This window comes from Sturnus vulgaris, chromosome 2, assembly GCF_052056855.1.
Source record: "Sturnus vulgaris isolate bStuVul1 chromosome 2, bStuVul1.hap1, whole genome shotgun sequence".
Lineage (NCBI taxonomy): Eukaryota > Metazoa > Chordata > Aves > Passeriformes > Sturnidae > Sturnus > Sturnus vulgaris.
The window spans coordinates 91,193,856-91,206,684 of NC_142244.1; the positions used below are offsets into that span (position 1 = coordinate 91,193,856).

General features: G+C 35.2%; 1 protein-coding gene across 1 annotated transcript in view; it reads left to right on the forward strand.

Annotated features, from left to right (window-relative positions):
- The window catches only part of MRPS9 (mitochondrial ribosomal protein S9), a 34,080-nt gene extending 21,809 nt beyond the window's left edge, over nucleotides 1-12,271 (forward strand). The window contains exons 6-11 of the mRNA XM_014893348.2: nucleotides 2,422-2,504; nucleotides 5,236-5,311; nucleotides 7,983-8,151; nucleotides 9,549-9,657; nucleotides 10,486-10,655; nucleotides 12,062-12,271. Coding sequence (XP_014748834.2) covers nucleotides 2,422-2,504; nucleotides 5,236-5,311; nucleotides 7,983-8,151; nucleotides 9,549-9,657; nucleotides 10,486-10,655; nucleotides 12,062-12,153 — 699 coding nt within the window. The 3' untranslated portion in view covers nucleotides 12,154-12,271. The remainder of the gene's footprint in view (nucleotides 1-2,421; nucleotides 2,505-5,235; nucleotides 5,312-7,982; nucleotides 8,152-9,548; nucleotides 9,658-10,485; nucleotides 10,656-12,061) is intronic.
- Nucleotides 12,272-12,829: the final 558 nt, after the last annotated feature.

Below are 12,829 nucleotides of genomic sequence, written 5' to 3' on the forward strand. Positions count from 1 at the left end.
TTTAAGTTGTGTCATGTTACTGAAAGTACTTGACTTGCTGTTTAGAAGCAGTTCTGACTGTAGTCAGTCTGTCCAAAGGTCACAACTGTGATTACTTCCCTCTGTCCTTTTTTAAGGAGCTGAGTTGTAGCCGTGTTGAGCTCCTGTTCATGTATTTTTGCTGACCATACCAGTAAATAAATATGTATGCCAGAATGTATTGGAGGAGGATGGGTGCTTGTGAGGAGGCAGGCAGGAAACTGCTTTTGCAGGTAGAGTGGTGACACCCTCTGCCTTTGAAGGCAAGAGGTAAGTCAAGAGTAGCAGCAAGATGAAAAACCTCTTACACGTTTATAAGACCTAATAACCCAGTACCTGTTCTAAGCATCTGACACAAAAATATCATCTTTGTGCCTGGTTTGACTTCTTCAAATGCAGAAACTCATGGAGCTCGTCAGATTCAATCTCTAAAACTGTTCCAGCTGAGCTCTCCCCAGTTTGCTGAGGGACACACACAGCCCTCCTTCCCCTTCTCTTCCCTTGCTCTGTGGTCCCAAGCAGAAGTTTCCATACTCATTCTTTCCCATGTCTTAGCTACAGATACCTAAAAATTGCTTGGTGCAGGCACACCTCATGCTCTCTAACCCAGACTGTCTATGCTTTTAATGTATAGGCAATAGTTTTTGAAGCCTAATGGTCAGCTCTGAATGGAGTTGTTGATTACTAGAGTGATGTGACATAAATCTTGCCCACAGTAGTAGTACCTTATCTTGTTTTCTTAGATGACTACGGTTATATTTGTGAGATTTGGAAATACTTGAAAATAGGATTTCTGCTCTTTTAGTAATGTTGCCTGTATTTGAGGATAAATAAACTTTAAGTTGAAAATTTTTCCTGGTTCCTATCTGATACAATTATCTCATGAAAAATAAAGGATTTCTGAAAGGCTTACTACCATAATATATGAATTCTCATGCTGTCACAAAAATGAATTATTTTGTACTTCAAGATTTTTAAATGTGGAATTATTTAAAAAATATATTTGTTCCACTGTGCCATTAAAAAATGTCATCAGTGACCTGCGTCAGAGACTTCAGTGAGTTGTCTCTATTTAAATAGAGAGTGCAGCTTAGATAACAATCTGTTCTTTGTTCATAAATTTTAAGTACAAATATTTTTAGTGTATGTGCAGGTGTATTTTATATTACTGAAAAAATCAGCTTGAACAGTAGGTGTTCATAACTAAGCAAGGGGCTTCTATTTTGGGGTTATTTTTAAGCTGTTGCAGAAATTTCACTATATCCTGTTATAAATCCCAGTTTTATGTTAAGAACTAATATTTCATTTGTTAATATCTGACAGGACAGAGCTGTCTCATGTTTCATCTTTTACTGTTTTTTTTGTAGGTAATACAAACTAAAAAACCCCAAACCATTGTTTCTTGTCCTCACTAATTTCTACACTGTTGTTTCTCTCTAGTGTATGCTAAAACTCATATTACTTTCATATAGGAAAGTGACTATAAGCTTTCTATTTCACTTGTAAAAGGAAGTAAATTATTTGGCATAGAAGAACTTGGTTGTAATACAACTGTCCGGTTGTTTCAATATAATTCATAATTATTTCTCAAAATACTCCTATTTATCTTTGCATTTAGATCGCTGTTATGATTAAGAGTATTAGATGTATTTTAGAACAAGTAGTCTTCATAAGTTTCTAAACTGAAAAAAAAGATGCTAAAAATACTTTATTTGAAATATGTTTCTTCTGTAATATTTTTACTGTGATTTGAGTATTTTCTCCTTTGGTTTTGGTTTTTTTTTTTCCTTTTTTTTCCTGAAGTATTAAATCGCTGTCATGTCATTGTTTGAAAATAATAACGTAGCTAAGAATTTTGAGAAAATATTTAAAAATACTGGAAATTCAAAGTGCCTCTATACAATTGAAAGAAGCGAAGTTCTTACTATGGTAAATGTGCAACTTGGAGTCCATGTAGACATGCCAGGGTAAGAAGTTGTGACTGATACAGACCACCAGTAAATCTGACACTTCTACATGTACAAAAATCCTAACTAAATTAAATTAAATAAGTCTTAAACCTTGTCAGTATTTTGAGGAAGTCAAACCAAAATGTGAATGCACTGATAAAATTAATGTGCAGTAAGTTTTGGAGTAGCATTCATTATACAAATGTAGTTGTCTTTCTGTATATAGGTGAGAATATTTTTACAAGCATATGTAAGAAGGCAAAAAACACTTGCAGAATTCAAAATCAATTAATTTGAACTGCACATGATTTTTTTTTTTTGTCAGAGCTCTTCTTTTCTGACCTCTGTATTTTAAGTGTTTGAAGAGTAAAACCCATAAGCGTTTTTTAAGTAGCAACATTTAAATATTAAGTGAAAAAAATCCTTTTAAATATTTCTTCCATCTACATTTAAGGAAACATATGAAAAATTGCTGAATCTTCAGAAACATCAAGACCAACTGATAGCTCAAGACCTTCCTCTTCAGAAGGAAAAAAGGTAAGCTTCCAATTAGAATTACTCTTGGTAGTAGTTTTCTTAATGTGCTTTCATACAGTGTTTTGGAACTTCTGGTAGTTCTCCACCCTACCTGCCTTCTATTCCACAAATACATTTTCAGGCTTTTGCTCTATTCCTTGTAATATTTGTATGGTAATTTCATGTTGAAAAGTTCTACCACATATGTGTGGAGCACTCAGTTCTCATTGTTAGAGTCGGGAACTCCTATCTATTTCTCTTACTCTTTCATCTCTCTCTGCTCTTTTCAATATTCTTTGCTTTATAAAAGTTCTGAAGTGTGATTTGAAAATAAACAGAAAATATCCAGAATTCTATGTTTCTGTATGAAACATATGTATATTCATATATGAATGTTTTATATATGTATAATACATATATTCTGTATTAATTTTTCTAATTATGTCTTTTATTGAAGCATTTTGAAAAAAGGAGGTAAACTTTCTATAAGAAAACGAGGGCTTTTAAAGTACTAACTACATTGTTCCTGCTTTAAAAAAATCTCAAGACTTACGGCTGAACTCTTTAGTAGTCTTTAATTACAGTTCTTGAATATTTTAACTTATCAATATTTAAATTTAAGAGTCTCAAAATATTTAATTTCACTATTTTCATTCTAATAGCTTTGAACAGAAATCATCAAAACCTAGTAATTTTAGAAAAACTCGTTTGACTGGATTTCTTTAATTATCACCACCACTATTAGTAATTGAATTTAGTGTCTGTTTTTTTTTTCTGTTTAACTTCTCTGGTATGCACAGCAAGCTGTTCATCTTTTCTCTCCAGTTAGCCACTGGACAGAAGAGATCCATGTCAGCCAGAAGCTATGGGAGATCTACAGTTGTTGGTTTCTAAGTGTATTTGGTCAGGAAATGCTTTTAAGTGCTGTTTGCACCTCTTAGAATTTAGTCTTGATTTTTTATTTTTTTAAGATGTCTTGAAAGGATTTTATATTAACAAATTAGTTAAGCAAGTGTTTAAAATAAATGGATATAGCTAGGAAGTTTTCGTTTAGGCATTTACTTTAGGCTTTTCTGTATAGTAACTTTTTTCCCATTCTCAAGTTGTTTTTATCTTTGTTCTTGCTGTGTATTTTCTAGCCAGATTTATGCATTGCTCCAGGAGCACATCATGTTGGTTTGTCACTTCTTCATTTCAGCCATTTGTTATTTGTGTTAGGAAGAGAAAGGATTAATTTGCTGAGATTATTTCAATTTCTTAAATAACAGAAGTTCATGTTTCTTCATGATATAAATAGCATTCTGTGACCCACAGAATGTTTTATTATGGATTCATGTTAGGGTCTGAGCAGACAAGAGAACAAATGAATTTAGTTTCTTGCTGCATGCTGCTGAAAAATAGCCTGGCTCCTTACAGAGCTCAGCCAGTGGATTTACTGATGTGAAAAACGACCTAAAGCTACTCAGAGATGAAAGGTTTTTTCCCTGTTAGGTTTGTAAAGCTCAGAGAATTTAAAGGATTTTTGAGACTTACTTCTCACACTGGATATGGTACTTCGTCTGAGATTAGGCTGGATAGGATAATTTATCTTGTAAGTGTAGGTAGAGGGTTGGTGGGAAGGGCTGGTTTTTATTTTGTTGGAGAGGTATGAGGTTTGTTGGGGTTTGGTTTGGGGATTTTTTTTCCCAGAAAATGATCTATTTTGAATGCATTCTGTAATACTAACTGTAGGGCTAGGACCTGATCTGAGCTACTTCAAGTTTATAGCTTTTCACATGCAAGAAATTTTTTCCAGCTTCAATGGAAGTAGCAAGTAACAATACGTAAATGTAAGTGTATACTTGAGTCTGTCAGGATTGAAGCTTTTTAAAATCATTGTTAAAATCTGCATTCTTTCTAAATAATCCTTTCTCATGGCCTGACTCAGTAAAGCATTAAAATGCATGCTTGAGAAGTAGTACTCCTTAAAAACACCTTCAGAAGGAGTGTTTTACTGAATCACAGCTTCCTTAATGCTGCTGAAAAAGCTGTTTCTAAAAAACCTGCGGAGTTAAGAAGCTAGTTACATCTTTGCCTTAAATTTACCTGATAGTGTTGGTGTATGTATTTATAGATGTTTAGTTGGTCACTTCAAGCACTGGTTTTTCTTTGTGTTAGCATCTCTGTATGTGTGTTTCCTTTGAAATTTCTGCTTTTGCTGTCATCAGTGCAGTCACTGTGCTGAGCAGCTCAGGATTGCGCAGTAGATAGAATACAGGGTGTCACTGCTACGTTAGTACTTTGACTATGCTCACTGCTAGTGCTGTTCTCCATATTGATCAGAAAAGTAAAGACCAGCGGCAAAAGAATTTGGTTTTAACATTCTGCCTTTGATTTTGCTCTTTGCTGCTAGTAAACCAAATTTTTCCTGGCAGCAGGCTTTTAAAATAAGTCGTAAGTTGGTAGGAAGATCACTTCCTATTACAATATTACTCGAATTCAATCTCAGACTTCAATAATATGAATAATGCATAGCTGATACTCATAATGGTCATGTGGTTAATTCAATACATGAAGTTACCATACCTTTCAAAAGGCAGATCTTTTAAAATCAACATAGGCCTTCTCATGTTTACTGTAGGAATGTGATCTGCATTCATTTGTAATGGAAAATGTATTTCTGAACAAAAACTGACTGTATGTGTGGTCTTTTGTGATGTAACTCTAATTGCATGGTTAATTAAAGGAAGAATATATGTGATATTTTAAACAGAAACCTGGCTGGCAGCAGATGGCTGACTAAGATTGAATTGGAAGAAATGTTGTTAGAAAAAGTGTCAGATGATGATGTAAGTAATTAATCTTCCCAATCTTAAGGAGGCTTGTGTTTTAAGATTATGGACTCTGGATGCGTTTTTGGATACTGAAAACGTATTATGCAAAAGGAGGTGCTGTTCAGAAAGTCTCCTGTCTTCTGATGAAGTCTGTATATGTTCACATCACTGTCACATTGATGTTGTTTCAGAGTGACTTGTGTTGATATTTTTTATCTAATGCAATACATAACTTTTAAGAACTTTCCATTGTTACTACCATAATTTCATTTTCTTCTGGCAACATTGTGAGACCTAGAGCACTTGTTCCTTGTTATCTAATTATGTGTTCAGGAATGGGGTATAAGAATTTATTATAGAAATAAATGGTCGTTTATTGTAGTTACAAATAAAAAAATAAACAGGGCTAGAACCTCTATTACTGATTGTAGAGAAGGGGTAAATACTCATGATGAAATGCAATGGATTTGTACAAGAGTAAACCTACATAGAGTTAATTTATTTAATGTTAAGGATGACATGGTAATGATGGAAAAGTGACAGAGGGCTTACTAGAAATTAGGAGTCCTTTTTCTTAGTTATCGACAACAAAATCAAATAACAGAAACAAGACACAAAGGTGTATAGATCTGTGGTGTGAAACAGATATCTCCTGTTGCATTCCCCTTGGTGTGAATATGGCGGGAGAGAGGAGAGTTTTGCAGTTTCCTCAGTGTCTGCAAACTGTATCACTCTTAAGTTTGGAGTTTTTCTTTACATCCATCTCTGGAGAATAAGACTGTTCATCCTAGCAGTCATACACTTTTTTTCTCACTCAGAGCTTTTCCCTACAATCCCCTGAAGAGCATTAGATTTTGTAACAGCAAGTTCAGTCTGTGTGGTCAGCTTTTGGAAACTTGAATATGACAGTACCAGAGAACGTAACTCTATTTGTCTGAACATTCCAAGTGTTTTATCACCTAGAAGCAGTGTTCCTCAATCTTGTCTGTCCTGTGAACAACAGCTTTGCAAAAATAGCACAAGAGCAGCAAACATGCCCTTTGCTCAGTTGTCATCTGGAACAGTGGCATGTGGTGGCTTCCTTGTCTGTGGGGGATATAAAAAGGTCTCGAGCAGATTGCGGTCCATAAACATAAGTTAGAAGCAGTTGTTGTAAATTCTTCATTCTGATAATATCCAGGAGACTTTCTCTATCTTGTTTGCAGTAGAAGCTGGTAAGACTTCAGTATTTTCAATAGTTCCTGCATTTGGAATGGCCATTTTTCCTCTCCAAGTGTCTGATCTACTTGTACAACCAAACAGTCTGGTGTTCTTCACTGCTTGGTTTTAGTGCATTCTGCATCTGTAAATTACATTGCAATAAACTTAAAAAAACCCCAACCACCCAAAAACCTACACCAAACCCTTCTACACACTGGCCTCTCCCATGTAAGATCAGAAAGTCTCAGGCTACTGTAAAAAACATTGTTTACATATATTTGAATGTCTCAGTATAAGCTGCCAGTCTTGCCCTCTCAGATTCTTACCTTTTGCCACTGCAACAAAAATTTCGGTGCTGCTTACATTATTAAACAAAATTTGAGCTATTGATTTTTTCCCCTTTGCACTCTCCAAGTGAAAACTGTTGGAAGCTTTCTACTTCTATAGTCTCTATAATGTACACTTTTGTATTTCCATATTTCTGCTCTTCAAAGGCTTTACCACAAGCGTGTGTTCATATTGTTAGGTAGAAGTAGTTTTCAAGTGATGTCAAAGTTCCAGGGACTGTTGTTAAGTTACAAGAAAAGTAGTGATTTTGTGCTAGAGAAGACTCTGGTAATGGAGAGGAGAACAAATACTTGCAATAACTGGTCGTAAGTAAAAAAGCCCTTCAAAAATCAGGTTATGATATCTGTATGAAAAATCCATTTTTGATGGTATGATATCTTTATATCTGGTGACAGCTGTCTGGAGCTCCTGCCAATAACACTTGGTAACAGGACATCCCAGCTTTTGGCACAAATGGGTTAACACACCAGTGTGTACTCTTTAATCACATGTTGAAGAACTTTGGAGGGAGGTATAAGGGGGAAGGAGAACCACACAGTAGTGAAGGATAATTTATTTCAAGAGGTTGCCCTTTAAGTCAAGTATCTCTTGAATTTTTAAATACCTTGATTGTTCAGTTTTAAAGGAAATCATAAACATTAAAGTAACTCAGCTTGAACAGCGAAAGATAGGCATTTTTTTTGTATATGTTATGAAATATAATCATTTATGAGATTCAGTTCAGTGAAATAAAATTACTTCCAAATCAGTGAATATGCTGACTTACTAAAAAGCAGATGAAAATCTTTTCCTATTTTAATAAAACAATAATAAAATAATTAAGAGATCCCCCAACAATTTTATTTTTTTCCAAGTGAGATGAACTTCATTCTAATACAATAATCCTTTATTAAAATCGGTTGGTTATGCTTTGGAGTAAAGTTTCACTGTTTTCTGAAGAAAGAACTAGATATCTTTAGTCACACAGAAAATGATGCAACTGCATGCTGTTCTTGAATCAGCATGTAGGTGCAAAAGTGTCATCTTGTCAGAAATCATCAATAAAAGTGAAGTAGCAAAGATCCATTAAATAAAAATAGAAAGTTTTTGCAAATGCAATTATACTTGCATACGTTAATGAAGTCTTGTTGTTTTACAGTATTCAAGATTTATTCAACTCTTACAAAAATTGGTAGCATTGCCATGTGCTGACATCGAGGAGAAGTATATACAGAAGTTTTCCAAAGAAGTTCCAGTGCAGTTGCAGAAGGTGATTATTGAGCCCTTGCAGTATGATGAACGAGGAGTGGCCTTCAGCACCGGGGAAGGTAATAATTTCAAGTTGATTGGTAACAGTGCAGACTTTTTTCTTCCTCACACTGCTTTCTTTATAGTAAGTACAACACTGCTGAAAGTGTCACTACTTCATTTTATATGCTTATATATATGCATACTGCATGTATAGCTGTTAGTGATGTTATGGAATACCAAGTTAAGACATGACTGGTCAGAAAGTATAAGTTTTTGGCCCAGACTCCTATCATCTGTTTTTTATATGTATTTCTATACAGTGATACCCCTGTAGAGAGGACCCCATTGTGTTACAGGTTGTAGGATACAATAAGACTTATATTTTTCACCAGAGCTGACTGCTGAACATAAAGAGTGGAGGACTGCAGGAGCACAAACACATATGAATAATTCCATGGATATAAAGTGTCTTTGCTTAGTATAAAAATGACATGCTTAGACTACTGAGTAGCCTTTCTCATGACTTTTGTAGGCAGTCCAACAAAAGGGAACTTTGAAGATGCAAAGAATAAATAGCAAGGCATTTGGATATTTACAAACGGCCTAGGAAAATGTGAAGAGGAAATGTCTAAATATTATGGGACAGAGATGGATAAGGGGATATTGATCATCCATACCGAGATAAAGGGGATGCTAGAGAAAAGCCATGAAGGTCTCTGTATCTTCTAAACACAGGCTGTTAGGTTTTCACTGGAGAGACACACATTGCTGGAAAACAATACAGTACAGGATATGAGTGATTGCATAGAAAATAATAATTTGGCAACAATATGTATAGGAAAGACTGATGACTTTCTGGACAAAGCATATGTGCACACACACTTTATGCTGTACATTTAGGAGGAATCTTAGAAATTATGGGTATTATGCAGCAGGCAGCAGATGATAGTAATTTGAGTGGCAAAATGGCTAGAGAGCTCTGCTTTACCTGGGTTGTCATCAAGATTACATGACAACAAAGAGATGTGAGAGCACGAAACCATGATTTAATTTGTACTGGTTTTCAGTAGTATCTTCAGAACAGTAGTTAATGAAGTTTGATGAGCATGCAACCCGTGTGATTTAAGAAAAGCCACCAAGTTTAGTAAGTTGAAAACCAGTTTGTTTGTGCCCCATCACCCCCAAATGAAGAAGAATGTCTTATTTGTTTCATAATTCCTTTATCAGAATGATTGCTTCCTTTGTGCTGAAGGAGCTTGGTTTCCTAACACACACTTCTCCCCCACTTAATAGACATTGATTTAAATATATTGAAAAATAGTTGTTCTTTCTTTGCATTTTTTTTTGTTACCTCAGCCTGTAAAACCAAACAGCTAGCACTGTATGAATGTGTTAGATTTGTTTAACTACTTGGGCACTTGAAGTTCTGTAGAATATTGAAGCCTTATAAAAGATGTGGTTTAATTCCTTTAAGGGAAAAGAAAAACTGCAAGAGCTACTGCAGTAGTATATGACAATGGGACTGGAAAAATTACAGTGAATGGAATAGACATTTTACATTACTTCCCAGTGCTGCAGGACAGGTGAGAGCACTATGAAATTTTTACTGTACTTAAATTATTCCAGGAAAAGTAACACCCTACAGTTATATATTGGGGCTGTGTAGATTCTATGTTCTTGTCTCTGTATAACTATCTCTTTTATGAAAATGTGTATTGCATTTCCTCCTAATTTTCAGGAGTTTACTGATAGGTAAGCCATGCTCTGTGCTCCTTGCCTTACCTTTTCTGAACAGATGCAAAAACCAAGAGCATGGACTATTTTAATAGTTCCAATTTTAATCCCCTTAGAAAGGGCTTGAAATTTATTTTAAGAATAAATAATAAACATTATCTTTAAGTGTTTTGCAAGAGATTTGCAAATTGCTTGCATGTGTAATTACTCTGGTATACAGTAGCATAGTGGAAGCAAACAACATGAGGCTTTTCATGTAAAGCTTCAGATTTTGGAGGATGTGTACAGTCTGATATAGAAAAGATTTCGCATTAGGCTGACATAAAGTTTCTATTCCTAATGTGATTTTTATTTTATATTGTGATTTTTAAGCTCAAGAATAGAGGGAGAGGTTGCTCACTCAATATCCAGAGCTGATGGATCTTGCCTTCCTTACAGAAGTAGTGGAATAAAAGTAATTGTAAAACTGAGCTTAAAGTGCTTACCATTGGCAGTTGGAATATGTTCCTAGCTGCTAATTTCCTATTGATTTGAATGAGATATGAATGCCTTTCTGGATCTCTGCCCAAAAGTTAGCTATGTTTTTGTATATATAAAGATAAGAAATGTGCATAGCATGGAACTTTATGCACATGAATCTTTTTAATTTTTCTTCTTTCCCCCCCCCCCCACCTTAGGGAACAGTTGTTGTTCCCTTTCCAGTTTCTTGGCAGAATTGGAAAACACGATACAGTTTGCACAGTCTCTGGTGGAGGAAGATCTGCACAGGCTGGAGCAATACGTTTAGCCACTGCAAAAGCCTTAAGGAGTTTTGTGACAGAAAAGGAAGTGGAATTCATGAGGCAAGGTAGAAATTGAAATTATTTCAATGTTTCTTAATGTGTTTCTGGTAATTAACAGAATTAATACAAGGATCATTAAGGATCAGATTTGAGTAAATAATCCCAGTGAAACCTTGTATATTGTATGAAAGGGATCTGCATTTATTTATAGACTGTTTTCACTTGTTTCCTAGCATCCTTTGTGTACATTTTGGGTGACTTCTCAAGCGTTTTTCCATCTGTTCATGACCTCTTTTAGGTCTATTAACCAGCTTATATTGCCTCAACATAGAATCACAAAACATGAATGTGTATTCACTACTAAATTAATCTGGATCAGACATTAGTGAGCTGTAAGGTACTGAGATTGTGGTTTGTTTTACTTGGCTGGTCACGTCTTGTTCATATTTTAGAAAGTTTTCTTCTCCAGCATAAACGCTGGAGGCTTGGCTTTGAAGAGAGAGTAATCAGCACAAACGTACTGCATGCTACTAGCCAAACCGAGGGAGCTTCTTTCTTCTCTTGCATAATTTAGTGTTTACAAGGTACCTAGGATAAGATAGAATTTGTTTAGATAACTGCAGGATTTGATGCTTCTTGGTGATGAGATGCCCATGCTGTTTCAGCAAATGCAGAGTTTTGAACGGTGAGCTTTTAACTATGCTCTTTCTGGACTAGTAGCAAGAGTACCTGCCTGTATTAGTGGCAGAACAGCAGTGATATTTTTCACTCTACTGCCAGCCATGAAACCAAAGGTATCTTCACACTTTGCAGCAAGTTTCTTTGACTGTACCTTTTCAGCACTGGCAAGTATGACTTGCTAGGAAAACCCTTGTAAATAGACACTGTAATGAACTTAGTATCTTGAGATCAGCATAATTCTGAACATGTTTGGGACATTGCCAAATATACTTCTAAGTGTATTTATATATATATAAATATATTGTATTAATATATAAATATACCACAAAACAGTGGTCTTCAGAATGGCAAATGCACAACTGATCCATTGGGATTCAGTAGGAATGTGCTGTATATAATTCATAAGTGAATAAATACATATATTTGGGAGTACATGCTCAAAAATACTGTTAAGACTGCATGATCAAAAAAGTTTGGAGACCACTGCTTCAAGGGCTTAAGCAATATGGGTAATGCTTAGGTAAATATATTTTTTATAAGATAAAAAACAATGAGTGGTTATTTTAGTGGTGTGTAAAGGAAAATATGAAGTTCAGTTGCTAAAGAGAATTTAAAATGTTAAGAGGATCTGACGACACTCCTTTCAGTGTTTTGTGGTTCTGAACCTTTAGCCCTCTAGATGCTGCAAATCATACTGCTAGTGAAAGTCAAAGTTATTTGCTCACAGGTAGTACACCTGTAATTCTAACTAGTAGCAGTAAATAAATGGATGCTTTTCTGTGTTTTGTAGCTGGATTACTAACAGTTGACCCACGTGTGAAGGAACGAAAAAAGCCTGGTCAAGAGGGACCAAGACGGAAATTCACCTGGAAAAAGCGATAAGTCTTGAGTATTTAAAGAGTGACAAAGTGCTACCAAAATTTCAAAACATACTGATTTATGATTTAAAACCATTGTATGAATATATTTAGTAATAAAGACTTTTTTTTTCCATTTATAATTATTATGTCTTTGTTTAAAAAGCAACAAACAACTCTAAATTTATTTAAAAATGTGGAAAATCATGGTGCAATTTGATGGAATGTTAAATCTAAAATAGTCACCCAAGTGCCAACTTTGCATCTCAACTCCAATGAAGTCAATAGCAATTTATAAAACTGTTGGTGGATTATAACTTCTAAAAATGAGTCTATTTGTTTAATGATTTGGCAGTTTAAATTCTGACATTAGGCAGCTCCTAACCAGGTATTTGGATATCTTCAATGTGCCTCCCCATCTGCCTTGCAGGTATCTGAGAATAAGCAACAGCTTCCTACCTAAACTGTGGTGGAGTTGAGAAGCCAGTGAGAATAGTACTGACAATTGAGGGGATGTTGAGAGAGGAGCTGTCACAGAGGATAACCTTTGCCTGTGGAATCAGTTGTCTCCAGGATGCTTCCCCAGGTTAAGTAGAGAGTGATTCAGAACAAGTACCTAAATTTAGGTTCTCTGAATCATCCTCTGGAGGAGTCAGTTTTTCTGTTCTTCCCCCAAATGCAGAAAGAGCTGCAGGGATTGA